General features: G+C 40.5%; 1 protein-coding gene across 4 annotated transcripts in view; it reads right to left on the bottom strand.

Moving 5' to 3' along the window:
• Positions 1–5,989: 5,989 nt before the first annotated feature.
• Positions 5,990–15,873, bottom strand: part of PROSER1 (proline and serine rich 1) — a 77,871-nt gene continuing 67,987 nt past the window's right edge. For 2 of the 4 annotated variants that reach the window (XM_023751254.1, XM_023751255.1), the window contains exons 12-14: positions 8,486–10,262; positions 7,856–8,006; positions 5,990–7,304 (exon numbers count right to left, since the gene is read on the bottom strand). In XM_023751254.1, coding sequence (XP_023607022.1) covers positions 7,182–7,304; positions 7,856–8,006; positions 8,486–10,262 — 2,051 coding nt within the window. In that variant the 3' untranslated portion in view covers positions 5,990–7,181. The remainder of the gene's footprint in view (positions 7,305–7,855; positions 8,007–8,485; positions 10,263–15,873) is intronic. The other 2 variants (XM_023751256.1, XM_014452965.2) reach the window with 1 other exon arrangement.

The following is a 15,873-nucleotide window of genomic DNA, read 5'->3' as shown; positions in this document are numbered from 1 at the left end:
TTCTTGCTATTGGGTAGCTATGGCCGGAGAGTGATTGGGGTAAACCAAATGGACCACAGTATTTTGAGTTTCTCACACAGTAGTTAAAAAGGTAGAGTTAACCACACAATGAGCTAGAGTTTGAGTATTTCATAGAGTTTTGCATAAATGTCTGAAACAAGGAGGCTGAGGTAGTTGCAGACATATTTACTCACCAAGTAATCACAATAATTTCTGAAATGGGTACCCATTTATTTTCCCTTTGAGACATACAGCCACATGAAAATGGCTGAGGAGTCTGAGGACAAGATGTACTATGACAGGTGAAGCAGGCTGCCTTTTCCCATCATATCCAGGTATTTTTCTTAAATTTTTTATCATCCATTTATATATCTACACAATGTTTATCTAAATTAGATTTATATGTAATTTTACCAGGAGAATTATCAGGGAGGTTTTCTTTAAAGTATTTGCCCAAGATGGATCCTTTATAATAGGTATATCTGGAGAAAAATGTACCAATAATTACACTAGTAGTATGCGAAAACCAATGTGTGGCTAACAAGGCATTAATCCTGTCTAATAAAGAGGGAATATGCTAATTGACTGCCCCACCCTCAAAGATGGTGGCGTCCACAGCCAATAAGGAGGGAATATGCTAATTGACTGCCATGAACTCAAAGATGGCGGCGCCCACAGCCACAAGATGGCTGGCAGGGGAGGGCAGTTGTGGGTGATCAGGCCAGCAGGGGAGGGCAGTTAGGGGCAACCAGGCCAGCAGAGGAGGGAATTTGGGGGCGACCAGACCGGCAGGGGAGGGCAGTTGGGGACGAGATCAGGCCGGCAGGGGAGGGCAGTTGGGGGCGATTGGGCCGGCAGGGGAGCAGTTAGGCATCGATCAGGTTGGCAGGGGAGTGGTTAGGGGGTGATCAGGCTGGCAGGCAGAAGCAGTTAGGGGCAATCAGGCAGGCAGGCAGGTGAACGGTTGGGAGCCAGTAGTTCCAGATTGTGAGAGGGATGTCCGACTGCCGGTTTAGGCCAGATCCCACAGGGTGCAGTCGGACATCCCCTGAGGGGGTCCCAGATTGGAGAGGGTGCAGGCTGGGCTGAGGGACATTCCCTCCCCCGACCCAGTGCACAAATTTCGTGCACCGGGCCTCTAGTTTCATTATAATAACTGATAATCAAAATATCATTGTCTAGTAGATGGGAAAGATTAGCAGGAACACATTAAATTTTTTATATCCAATAAGGGAGAGGGTCTGGGGAGACAGATATTGTTTCCATTAAAAAACCATAAGAATTACAATATAAAAACTATTTTATATATTTTTATCAATCACTAACAATTAGATGCTATAAGAGTACATTTTGAGAAAAATCAAAGAACAACTTTATTACTGTTATTATTAACAGACAACAACAAAAAAAGACTAAACAAATGTTCCTTAGTTCAACATCAATTTATGGGCATATAGTCCTTGTTAATGGTTTGCGATAGATGTCTGCCTTTGATGCCTGTGGCTTTTCATCCTTTAAAAGTCTTTGATGCCCTAGCTGGTTTGGCTCAGTGGATAGAGAGTCGGCCTGCGGACTGGAGGGTCCCAGGTTCGATTCCAGTCAAGGGCATGTACCTGGGTTGCGGGCACATCCCCAGTAGGGAGTGTGCAGGAGGCAGCTGATCGATGTTTCTCTCTCATCGATGTTTCTAACTCTCTATCCCTCTCTCTTTCTCTCTGTAAAAAAATCAATAAAATATATTTTAAAAAAGAAAAAGAAAAAAAAAGTCTTCGAAGTCTGCTGTAGGCAAAGGCAAGTGTCAGAGGCAGGAATAGATGTCCATTTGTGGTTAGGCACCTTTTTAAAATGAGAAATCTGAATCCATGAGCTAACTCTATTAAATTTGACTGCACGTAGTTTAATAGATAAGTTGGTAATACCTAATATGCTTTCTTTAAATGAGGTTGGAGATAATCTTTTATTTGATGTGTTTTCCAATAGACAAACTTCTGGTTGTAAGCCATAGTGTTTGAAATATTTATTTCTGGGGGATGCACTGTAAAATAAATGTTACTAACTTATTAATCCCTTTAACTTAATTAAGTCCTTTATTGATTTAAGAGGGAGCAGGGAACATTCTCAGATCTGCATAATTTGTATGCTTAGTAAATCAGTACACATGGTTGGCCAACTTAATTTATGTTGTTTAATCAGAGTTACAAGCTTTATACTTAGTTGGTTTTTTTTTAAAAATGCCAAATTTAGTAAAGGGTCATTTTGATAATCTTTAAAACTGTATAATGACAGACTTGAGTATTGTTTAAAAGGTGTTTGTGGTTTTTGTTTTTTTTCCCCCAAAAGTTCAAAGAAATCAAGCACTGATTCATTGGGTTTCTTTTACATTTCTGGATCTTGGTCCAGTCCATTTTTCTTGGTAAAATTCTCAGGTATGGCTTGGTAAAGCTAGTGGGCTAATTTCCTGCATTTTTCCTGGTCTGTCTTCTACAGAAGTTTCCCAGTGAACCTTATTTAGCTATTCCGTTGCTTTGTTCTCAGAAACTAGCGTATTAATATGGACAGGTCAGAATGGTCAGGATCATATGTTCTAATAGTAAAATCAGGTGGCAAAGCCATCAGGGTCATGAAGACTGTTATAGAAATCCTTAGATTCCTTAATTCTGTTCTAGTCCAAGGAATGTATACAATTACTGCTTTCCCTCTGCTGAAAACTGGCTTTTCACTAAAGGGAGGTGCCAGAATTTCTGGGTTTTCTAGTGTATCTTGGCCTGGCTTTTTATTGTTTCCCCTAGGTCAGCAGGGAGTGGTGGTGAAGATAAATGAGGGGGGGGGGGGGGGAAGGGAAGGGCAAATCTGAACAAGGAAACTCAGAGAGCAAAGAATATAGACATTTCATACAAATTATATATATATGCTGCAAGAGAGCTGGGGTTCTTGGAATTTATCAATCTTAGAGATACAACTTCCCATGTTAATTTTAGTTTTCTATGAAAATCTACAGTCTGAACAAGTTTCTAGGGATATTGTGTGATGGGTTAAAGTATACTGCTTACGGGTTGAGTTCAGAAGGGCTGTCACCTCTCGAGTCACTTCAACCTTCTTACATGTCTTGAGTTCTCTCCCTAGCTAATACAACTGTGAGTCTTTAAGTGCATGCCCCAGAACAGTCAATTGTTTAATTATAGTTGTTGGAATTCTCTATGGGGCCACTGCTCGTTTTAAGGGATACTCTCAAATTCCTCCACAAAGATTCTTAGCTACCCGAGAATACCCCAAATCCGAGCCGGAGGGGATAAATGTTCCTTATATTTGTAGTTGAATAAATTCAGACTCTCATTTATACAGCAAAAGGTTTTGCTCAGACTTATAGTAGGTAGATTGGGCTAAAAAGCCAAAATTAAAACCAACTGCCTATTTCAATTCCTATCCTATAGTGCCACCTTGTGGATTTTCTAAGAAGAGCTCAAATGAAGTCAGATGCTCACTACAAGCAAAGGGGGAGGGAGGTTCTGGATTCTAAAATAACTCATCCTCTTTTTCAACAACCCAGCCTTGCAGCCTCCCTGGCAGATACAGTGTCCTTGTAAGGACAATGATGGGCAAGACCATTATTACCCTGAGGTTGAGCCCAGTGACACCATTAATGTCAAAGTGAAAATCCAAGAGAAGGAGGACATCCTGCTTGACCACTAGTATCTGATTTTTGCCGGTAAACATTTGGAAGATGGCTGCCTTTTCTACAATATTCAGAAAGAGTCCACCCTACACTTGGTGCTTTGTCTGCAGGGACATATCTCTTTGCCAGCTCAACTGTGACAAGATGATCTGCCACAAGTGTTATGCCCACCTGTACCCATACTGTTAACTGCTGCAAGGTGTGGCCACACCAACAAACCGCAAACCAAGAAGGTAAAACAAGGCCCTTCTACCACCTCTTCTGCCGGAGAGTGGCCTCCTGCCTGAATCCTGTGGCCCTGAGCCCTCAATAAAGTTTCCCTTTCATTACTGGAGCAGTAAAAATAAATAACTCACCCAAGTTCACCCAATGCAAAGTGAAGAGCCAGTGGGGCTCAATAGGCCCCTGCTGATACCTGGCACTGGATTCAAGTTCGTGGGTGGTCCTAGGTGAGCTTCTTTGGAACCCTGCTGGCTATGCAAAGTAAAGATCCATGAAAGAACATCCAGCCTAAGAAAAAGTCTTGTAAGAGTTTATTTGAGCAAAACGGATGACAATTGCCGGGAAGCAAAATTTCAACAAATTGAGGAAATGCTCTGGAGAATGGCAGCTTTGCAGCTTATTTTATACATTAGAATCAAAGGAGACATAAGGAGGCTTCCATGAAATTCACTGGTGGTAGATTAGGAAGGTGAGAGAAAGTAAAGCTGGGAAATCTGCGTTTGGATTAAAAGCAGAACAAAAAAACATATACGCTTCTTTTACATTGGATATTTAACATTTATAGTACATAGAGATGGTATGTGGGTAACAAGATAACAATGTGGTCTCGTGCTCTGGTGCCAGTTGTGCCTTCAAGGGGTCTGGGGAAAAATTACTGATATTGTTAAGGTGTTATTTTAGAGTCAAAAAGACAATAGACAATTTCTAAGCTAAAGATTGACCTTTGTCAAGAAGGCTACAGGCCTAGGACATGACTAACCATGACCAACTTCCAGCTCCTAGTTAGGAATTTTTACATTCATACCACCATGTGGTTTCTTTTGGTCCCTGAGCTTGTTAGGTTTAATATGTGGCCTCTTTTTCTTCCACACTTAAACCACAAACTTTATTCAAACTCCATCCAGTTATATGATCATATTACTATGCTAGTCTGTCATACTTTGTGCCTTTTGAAGGATGTTAATTCTTCCTCATCCTTTAAGACTTTAATGTCACTGACAAATCTTTGTGAATTCCCTCAGGCAGGAAGGTACTTACCTTCCCTTCTACATATTTTCATAGCACTAGGTAATACAAGTAGCCTGGTATTGGTAGTAAATGTTTGGTTCCAATTACCACTTACTCATTGTGTGACTTACATCTTGGCTTCTTTATCTGGTTAAATAGGTTGCTACTATTTATCTCATATGATTGAGATACATAAAACCAGTCCCCCAGTAATTATTACAAAAGCTCCGAAAATGTTTTCTTCATTTTTATGTAAATCTTTAAGTCCCTAATATGTGTAAGATGTTAGAAATACATATAAAAAATGAACAGTTCCTTTGCTATGATAATAGGGGGCTAATAGCAGAAATAAACCTCATAATAGCATCCTTACAGAAAGATTAGTCATTCAATAACTTCTTTGTGAATGGTCAACATATATAAGCAAAACCATATAATCCTAAAAACAGTTTATGAGTGTAGACTGAAAAAAAAATAACAAATAACTTCTAGCAATTGGCATCAGATAAACTATGAGGTTACATTCTGTTTGAAAATAATTAAAAGTATAGTCTGTTTCAAGTGTTGGTAGTAATATAACTTTTACATAAGATATCCTATATAATAAAATGCTAATATGCAAATCGACCAAACAGCAGAATGACCGGTCGCTATGATGCGCACTGACCACCAGGGGGCACACGCTCAAAGCAGGAGCTGCCCCCTGGTGGTCAGTGTGCTCCCACAGGGGGAGCGCTGCTCAGCCAGAAGCTGGCCTCACGGCTGGCGGTGATGGGAGTCTCTCCCGCCTCCGTGGCAGCGCTAAGGATGTCCGACTGCTGGCTTAGGGGGAGCAGGCCTAAGTTGTCAGTCGGACATTCCCTGTGGGCTCCTGGACTGCAAGAGGGCATGGGCCAGGCTGAGGGGACCCCCGCCCCAAGTGCACGAATTTTGTGCACCGGGCCTCTAGTATTTAAATAAGTGAGTAATCAGTAGTATATATTGAATTTCAACTAAATTTGGACAAAAATGTTCTATGTATTGGCTCTAGCACATACAAAAACTTAAAAAGCCCATCTAAGGATTTAATAAGTCACTTATAAAATATGTTATATCCATAAAGTTTATTTTAAAAAATTGTTAAAAACTAACCATACAGGAATATTTATTAATATACTTAAAAAGTTTGTTCCCCATGTTGAAGGAAAATACATTAGCAACATCTTCCAAACACCATCTTTATAAAAGTAAAACTTCTAGATGCTGAAATGTACTACAGTAGATTCTATAGTTTACACTCTTAATTACAGGATTGGAAATAATTCTCCCTACTCTGTCTCTCCAAATGTGGCAGTTATTATACTTAAATTAATAACATACAATCATGTTATACTACCACAGACCCTTAAATAGAGTACACACTGCATATTTACTAACAGAGCAAATCTCCTCTATTGTCACATAATTAACTTAGATAAGCATTTGACTTTAAATACAAATAGAAATACTACATCCCATGATTGTAAACATTCACCAAGAGCTCCAGAGTATAATGAGTAATAGAGGTGGCCCAAGAGTCACTCAAATGTTTCTCACGCATTTGGATATTGCTGAGATTAAGTTCTGAAGGCAAATTATCACAAGCCTTACTTGTATTTCTGTAAGTAGTCAAAAATACCTGAAAGTCATTCTAAAGTCTATATTAAGCACCATTTTCACTTACTTAAATATAGAGTTAAATTCAGCAGTATATGTATGATCATTAATACCAGAAATTAAAAAATAACTGTGGGTCTCAAGTCCCCTTTTGTGAATACATAAGGGGTTCTGCGTTCCAATGATGCTAATAGGAATCACTCATGCATACCAAGGGTAGTAACTCCCCTAGGGCCACATGCAACCCATAAGTCTGAGGCACAAATTATTACTTTTGTCAGTGGACGCTATACAAGCAGATTTAAGGCTGTATTCGGCTATAAAGAGTTCAATCTCCTCTTTAGTATTCTTTTTATATAAATCAAATACACGACGCAAAATTTCATAGGATGGGAGGTGAGAAGTCCCCAAACACTTTTTAAATATTCTCCATACAATTCATTATCAGCATATTTACACAAGGGGAGTGTTCATAATTAAAACCATTAAAAATGCAATCATGTTTTAAAACTCTTATCCCAATTTCCCCAGGATAACCCTCATTCTTATTTTCTGATTTTTGGACAAGTTCACATTTGTCAGCTTGTTCACTATAGTCCTTAGGCAATTCTGATGGTGTTCCAAAGGTAAATGCAAATTATATTCACTGCCAACCACTTTGGGACAGGCCTGGTTGTAAAGAGAATGGTGTTCCTGACGTTGAAGAAAAACTAGGAAACCCATCCGGTTGAGCTGGATAGTTTTCCAGAGCTGAAGCTGAATGGACCTGATAGAAAAAAGAACACGCAGTTTAGCAGAATGTCAAATTCCACCAAGTCTGCACTTGCTTTTGTCTATGCAACAGTATAGATATTTGAGGTAGAAAAGAAAGAAAAAAAGTTGGACAATATCAGTGTGCTCAGTCTCCTAAAATTTTTAAGAAATGTTCAACTTCTTCTGATGGTGGAGGCGCACAGAAATGCCATTAAAATGATTTAAAAATAGGTTTTCTAGAGAAAACATGCTTAAATTGTAGAAGACAAGCTGAATTTAACAGTCATGTATAAATATTCTATTTGTAAAATATCAAAACTCAGATTTGCAAATATATAGGCAGGAAAAACAATTCATACAGATGAATACATTCTATCACCTTTGTTACCTTTCTGAAGGAAGACAAGTAAAATTTGCATATTTTGGAAGAATTAGCTATCATATCTCTAGACATTCTGCTAAGAGTCATTTTTTACAAATGCTGGGATATCACTATTGGTATTGTAAGATTATCACTATAGAAGTTATATGACATTTTATTTATGCCGGACATTGTCTGTTTACCTGCTGTAACAATGCTGACTGTGCAACTGCATTACGCTGCAATTCTTGCAAGGATGACTGTGAAGGGTTCTGGGAAAATCCAGGGATACCTGGAAGGGACAAAAGGCCTGGAAAAACAGAACTGCCTGCAGCTTGAAGTCCAGATGATAAGCTAAAATGATAGAAAAACAGAAAAAAAAAATAAGACATAAAAGCTATTGCTTCTATATTTGTCAAATACTATCTTAACATGTAAAAAAAAATCTTAGAATTTCTCTGTTGGAAGGAAACCATAAAAGTCAGCCACTCACTAATATAAATGTACTTTCTGTTATAAAGTGTATTATTCTGAATTCAATTAAGTCTATGTTTTGCATAGACATTATTTTTTGTGATTTTATAATCAGGATAAATTACCAAATACAAATCTTAAAATTATCTGAGTAGGCATTCATGTTTTATATATTTACCTTAACATGATTGAAGAGTCATAAAACATTTTTTTAAGCACTGAAGTTTCAGCCAAGAAAAACATAATTTGGCACCACCAAACAATTATATTGACTTTAATTTGAATGACTTAAAAATAAGACTATGAACTAGGAGTTAGGTAAAGAATGATTTTATCCTATTTCTAAACTATCCACATACCTGGCTTGTGCAACAAGAGCAGAGTTGAAATTGGAACTAAAAGCTGAAGCGAATCCTGGGAGGACAGGAGCTGGTGATGGGGTCGTAGCAGTGACAGGTAGTGGTGTGACTGCTGCAACTGTAGAAGGTGCCTGCAGCCCCGGGAATGAAGGGAGAGCAGGGGTAACACTGGGGGTGTTAGAGACAGAAAAGCCAGGGTAGGATGGATTTGAAGATGGCAAAGGTCCTTGAGTAACTGAAAAAAGTGAGGGTACAGCAGTTGACAAGGTAAGGGGGAAAGGTGTTGCTGAGACTGGTGCTGAGACAGAAAGCCCTGAGAGAATAGCTGATGTAGAACTAGGATGAGGGATAGATATGGATGTGACAGTTGCAGATGAGGTGACTATTAATGTCCCTGGAAGAGATACTGGTGGATTAAGAGATGGATTACCTGTCAAAGGAAAATTACTGGTCAAAGAAGTAAAGGGAGGAAGAGCAGTGAATACTGGAGTGATTGGAGTGGAGGAACCATGTGGTGGAAGGGAAATAGAAGAAAGGGGATTTGAAACATTCAAGGGAGTACTCAAACTGGAAAGACCTGATAATGCAGGATTAAGGCAAGTAGATAAACTGATGGGCACTGATGTTGAAGTATATGCATGACCTAGTGTCCCTGACAAACCTAAAGTGCTATGAGAGGGATTCACAGAATGAGATGGACCTTTAAAGGCTGAGGGAGTAGGACTTGTGGGTTCAGCTTTTATTGTAGCAGAAATAGTTGTTACAGCAGGGTTAGATGTAATATGCAAGTCTGAGTTACTTGGATGGGGGCCATGCAAAAGGATAGCTGAGGAACCAGAGCTAACTGGCCCTGAAGTTAAAGCTGATTTTGGAGTAGCTAGAGGAGATTGGACAGGCAAAGTAGGGGGAGAGGAAGTTGCGTTGGCCACAGGAGATGGAAGGCCTGGGAACATGGCCAATCCTGGAGTAGAAGACTCCTGTGGGGTGGGAATAGCTGATGGGGCATAACACTTGTTAGGGGCTAAAACAGGAGAATCTGAGTTGTGATTAGTAAGAGAAGAGAGTGAAGACAACCCACTTGTAATAGCAGTGGATAAAGCAGGAGAGTTTATTAAATTGGTATCCTTTGATGTCAGAAAGCCTTTTAACGCAGACAGAAGAGGATTATTTAGACCAAGTGGACAAGCAACACTGGGAGCAGAACCACCAGCAATTACAGAAGGATTTGGGTTGGACATGCCTTGGGATGTTGGTGTTAAGGGCAAGGGGAGACCTGCAAAAACTGATGACAATGAAGCAGGATTTGGGCTGTTGGTAGAACCAACAGTAGAGGTGGCAGAAAATGGGAGGCTAACAAAAGAAGCAGAAGTAGAAGCAAATGTTTCATTGGAAGTAGGAGTGGCCCGAGGTATAGATGTGGCCTGAGGGACCGGGGTAGGAGTGGCAGAACCTGGCAGTGGAACTAGGCCAGGAAAAACTGAAGGAACAGGAATAGACATTGTGCTGTGGACAGAAGTGACAGCTGGCAATGAAGGGGTTCTGATAACTGTTGGATTTGGCATTGATGGCTGAGGTGTATGAACAGTTGAGGAGACCTGCCCTGGGAACACAGGAAGGATAGTATTCAGCATGTTCAGCCCAGAAACTGTGGCAGTTGCTGATGCTGATGAATGATTTGCTGCCTTAACAGGGGATGCAGTAGGAACAGGAGTTGCTGCAGGTGTTGCAGGATTAGAACCGTGAGGAGAAAAGAGTTGACTTGCTGGGGCAGAAAATGCTATTGGGGGGAAAAAGGCAAAAATTTATCATCATGGTGAAATGTCAAATTTTAAATCAAAATAAAGGCATAAAACTTTTTGTAATATTTAACAAATATCAAAGTAAATCAATGACAGGGATAATAGGCTATTCCAATGTATATATTACTAGATTCCATTACCAGGATTTTCACTATGAGGCCCTGTTAGATCCAGTTGTCTCAGACTCTGCTTAGAACACTCATTCAACTCATAGTGATAAAGCCTTGAGCAGTTAGCAAATAAACTTTCTTCTCATATCTTCCCAATTATTCAAAATTTAAAGAATTTGTTTTAATTGTGATTAATGTCAGTGTGCTAACTTTTCCTTTAATTCTTTCAAACCACTTATCTAAAGTAATAATACAAGTCTTAAGAGCTTTTAGGACATCACTTTCTTTGTAGGGGCATTTAAGGCCTTCCAGGATTTATGCCAATTTCTCCAGTCTTCTTTGTCGAGACTTTGTGAGTTGAACTAAATAGTTCAGATTATCAATCTATATAGATTTTTTTCCTCTAAGCATTTTCTCATACTGACTCCTCTATACTACCTTAACCTCTAGCTTTACTTGGCTTGTCCTAGGAGCTCCTTTAGGGACAGAGGCCATGTATATATCATCTTTAGAGCCTTAGCACCTAGCATAGTGCATGGCATGTGTGTATTTAATGTGTTTACTGCACTGGATCCATCATGATTATCTCAACTACAGTTCCCAAACCCATTTAAGCACTTATGCCCAAGACTTCTTGAATTTCTATATTTTTAATCTGATAAAATCTATAAATAATTAACATACACAATACTGGGGACGATTTGGGTTTCTTCCCTGAATCAATTTAGTGACAATGTTTACCTCTGATGATTTATTTGGTACCAAATGGCTTAAGTAGCTAATGTCATAATGACAACTATCTGCTGCTATACTCACATCAAAGTCTGTTTTAGTTGTAAACAGACAATGTTCCTTTTGTAGTAATAATAGATTGAAAAATTTTTGCATGATTAAGACTTAAATTTTAAAATCTATACATAATATAGACTATTTTGGCAAGGAAGCTAATGTTAATGAAGTTACATTTATGCTAATCATGGGTGGGGAAGGGACCATAGGAAAACTGCATATACATAATACATTTCTATACTAAGTGACAGCCAAAGAGTGCCATATGGTACAGTAGTTTTACAAAAGAAATATGGTAGAACTTGAAAAAAATATATAAACTTCAAACTCAAAAGGCCTTAAACCTGTAGCATTTCATATTGTAAGCAGTAATTTAGTTTCAAAAAACTAAGACTAGCTATCATTTTAAATTTAGAGTGAATAAGAAAATAGATTTGTACTTTTTTTGGTATTTGTTTTTATAAGAACTAGAATCAAAACAAATGTATACCTATTTCTGTGTTTATAAGTAATGTACCAAAAATTATTTAGGTCAACATTGGTTGGGAAACATTTGAGAATTCACCATCTTATTTAACTACATGCCAGAGACAACATAGTTAATGACAGATTGCAATGTAAAACAAAACTGTCCCATAGTGTTCTTTATAGAGGCAAACTCTGTTTATATACTAAAGAAAAAGCTATATACTATTAATCATATTACCTGCAGTTAAAAAGCAACAAAACAAAAATAAATCCCACTTTCCTCTCATCTATTTCAGTCTTAAACATAAAACACTACCTGTCAGATCTTGTGCTAAGTACTTTATGCCCACTACTTCATTTGCCCTTACATAACCCTCTGAGATAGGTACTAATAGCCCATTTTATAGATATGCAATCTGAGGCTTGGTGTGATTAACCAACTTGTTAAAAGATTATGCAGGAAGGTTTGGAACCCCCACCATATTGTGAGATTTACAAAATCATTCCTGGAGGAAGCCTCTGAGGGCAGCCATGACTAGGTGTGCAGCACTGCTGCCACCACCGAAGACCTCCACGCCAGACCAAGCCACATAGAGAGCCATCAGGAGTTAGGGTCTGGGGACTGTGGTATTTGCCAGGGTAGGGGCTGTCAGCTCCCTAGCCCTGGGTGCCACTGGAATAGGGAGCTGGACAGAGGCTCGACTGTGAAGCCAGCCAGGAGCACTAGGGGTGTGGGGGGAGGTGGCCGGGTGGCATTGGCTGCAGAGGCTACAGCGGAAGTGCAGCTGGGGATGCCCAAGGCTGAGACTCACCGGAGAGACTGGCAGCAGATACCCCGCCATCATACCACCTCAGAAGTTTGCCCCAATCTGTGTCTGTGGGAGGGGCCACGTGGTATAACTCTAAGACAGCAGAGGGGTCTGACTGGTACACCTAGCAGTAAATCTGAGGGACCCTTTATTCCCTGGAAGAACTTCTGGTAGAGAGCAGGATTGGGCTGGACAGTGTGCCCTGGAGAAAGAGGATCAGTTCTACTTTGAACACAGGGGAGGCACCCCTTTCTCCACGTCTGGAACAGCTGTTTCTGTCCCACCCTGCAGCAACCTGAGGCAAGGAGGAAGGGCTCTGGGCTGGAAATTTGCACTGGTGCAGCTGGGTCTGACAGTGTGGGGGGACTCTGACATTTGGCCTGGTCAAAGCCTGGGTGGAGACCCGGCCCAGAGGAGGCCAGATGCACAGAAAGATTGGAGTGCAAAGCAGGGCTGATTCATTTTTATTTATTTTTTAATCCCCTCCTGCTTGAGGTGGAAGCAAGGGGGTGCAAGTGAGCCACCTAGAGGTGAGGCATTTAAAGGAGAGGAAGTGCCAGCCATCCCTTCTATAAACTACAGGCACCACCCCCAACATAAGTCTGTTTAAACCATCCTGTCTAGGATGGGGATAACCCACAGTGCCCAGTTCTATAGGGGCAGGTGTGGGGAAGTATGAAACTTGGTTGGAAAGTTTGTAAGGAGGAATCTCTGAAAGGTCTGGGGCATCCAGGGGAGCTGACCAGAGGTAGCTACCCCTGCTTTAACTTTTCCAAATAAGTCTGAGCCCCTGGGTGTTTTACTGGAATCTTTATGTTTATTAGTCTTTAGATGTCCTTGCTTAAAGGACACTGCAGATGCATGTGTCTTCTCAAGGATATTTACCCTGCTGATAGTATCTAGAAGTTAATTTTAGTTCAAGCTTTTGTTACAATAAAAGCGTAAGGAGGCAGGTGAACGGGGCTGTCTGGTTCCCATAGCCAGGCAGCCCCTTAGCCCTCTTGTTCACAGAAACACGTGTCAGAGTAATTATTCATCCATCATTCAGGGTCTGTTGGTCAGCCCTGGCAGGAAGGGAGAGCAACTAAGAACAGGGACATTCAAGGTGCGAGAACTGAGGCTGATGCAGCCACTGGGCTATAGAGGCTCTTCCCACTGGACTACTTGGGATCCACCTTGTCATGCTTCTGTCAGGTTGCCCAGGGCCAGGCAGGGACAGCGACTGACATTGGCTTGCACCAGAGAACCACCTGAGAAGCCTGGAACCAACACATCCCAGGCCAGATTCAACAACAGAGCAAAATCCAGTGAGCTCCACAAATAGCAAATCCAAAGGTATTCTTTTCTTTCTTCTCTTTTTTAGTTCATATCTATTATGTCTCTTTCCTTTTATTCTATTCCTCCTTTACTCTTTATCTTTAATATTTCTTATTTTATTACTTTCTATTCTTGTTTTACTTTACCTATTCTATATTTTCATTTATTCATTATTATTCTAAAAATTATTAATATTTCCTTTATACTTTTCTTTTTTATACTTATTCTATTTCTTTTCTTTTTCTTCTTTGATATTCTCTCTTTCTTTTTGTTTTTTTTCTCCTATAATACTTTTGGTCTTTGTGGCTTTATTTTTCTTTTTTAGTCTTTAATGTTTTTGTTTTGTTTTATTTTTCATGTTGTACTTGGTTTGGCTTGCTTTGTCTTGTTTTGTTCTATCAGCCTTGTTTTGTTCTGTGTAACAGTTGGCATAACGTGGTTGGGGTTGAGCCAAACAGGCAGCAAGTGTGAGGGCTGAGCTCACCTACGAAAGGGATGACAGCATTCAAGACCCAAATACAACAGTAAGGCCCACAAAACCCACACAGGGGACATTCCTACTGCACCCAGGTCAGAAGGTCAAGGGGGCCACTTCACCAAAGAAGGCCACTTCACCAAGACAAGGAGACATAGCAGTCATATAAAATACACAGGAAAAAAAAACGAAACCACAAAGAAACAGCAACAATGGGAAAACAAATGAACAGGCCCCAAATGGAACAACAGGAGAAATCTCCAGAAAAAGATATAAATGAAATGGAGGCAAGCAATTTTTCAGAAACAGAGTATAACATGATGGTTTTAAGAATGCTCAACAAAGAGACAGCATGAAAAGGACATAGAACCCATGAAAAACAAACAGTTGGAAAAGAAAATGACATAGCTGAAATAAAGAATACACTACAAGAAATCAACAGCAAGTTAGAAGAAGCAGAAATTCAAATCACTGAATAAGAAGACAAGGTAGAAAAAATCACTCAAAAATAGCAACAAAAGGAAAAAGAATAATTAAAAAGCATGAGGGCAGCTAAAAGTAGCTTTGGGACAACATGAAACTGAACAACATTCGCATCATAGGGGTATCAGAGGGAGAAGAAAGTGAAGTGAACAAGGGATAGAAAACCTGTTTGAAGAAATGATAGAAAACATCCCTAATCTGATAAAGGAAAAAGTCACACAAAAGCAGGTAGGACAGCAACGCTCAATCAAGATGACCCCAAAGATACAGCATATTAAAATGGCAAACGATAAAGACAAACAGAATTTTAAATATATTTTTTATTGACTTTTACAGAGAGGAAGGGAGAGGGATAGAGAGTCAGAAACATCGATGAGAGAGAAACATCGATCAGCTGCCTCCTGCACACCTCCCACTGGGGATGTGCCCACAACCCAGGTACATGCCCTTGACCGGAATCGAACCTGGGACCCTTCAGTCCGCAGGCCGACGCTCTATCCACTGAGCCAAACCGGTTTCGGCCAAGATGGTTCTTCAACCAGGAGCACGGCCCACCTGGTGATGTGAGGCGGGCAGGGAGGTGCTGCCGTAGCGCTCTGGAGTCTGAGCTCCCGAGGGTCCTGGGGCCTCCTCCCTGGGAAGCGAGCCTGGTTTCTCCAGGTCCTCCTCCGTGGTAGCCAGTCTTGTGCATCTGGAGGCTCTCACCCAGATGCCCTTGACCGGAATCAAACCTGGGACCCCTCAGTCCGCAGGCCGACGCTCTATCCACTAAGCCAAACCGGTTAGGGCCAAACAGAGAATTTTAATGGCAGCAAGAGAGAGACAGTCAGTCACCTACAAGGGAGTTCTCATTAGACTGCCAACATAGTTCTCGACAGAAACACTGTAGGCCAGAAGGGATGGCAAACGTATTCAAAATGATGAAATGCAATTTTTTTGAAAAGAGGCCCCCTCTTCTGTTGGCCGGACGTATCCCATACCCTCCATCCACCTTGTTGAGAAATCAAAAAAGGCGGGCAAATATGGCCGGCCGCCAAAGCAGCTGTTTGAACTAATGCAGGGAAGAGCGGAGAAGCGTTAAAACGTAACATTAATTCAAACAGCTCCGTAGCCGACCGCGCATGCATGCTCAGCTGTT

Source organism: Myotis lucifugus, unplaced genomic scaffold, assembly GCF_000147115.1.
Source record: "Myotis lucifugus unplaced genomic scaffold, Myoluc2.0 scaffold_19, whole genome shotgun sequence".
Taxonomy (NCBI): Eukaryota; Metazoa; Chordata; class Mammalia; order Chiroptera; family Vespertilionidae; genus Myotis; species Myotis lucifugus.
This window is presented reverse-complemented; position numbering and strand designations above follow the sequence as displayed.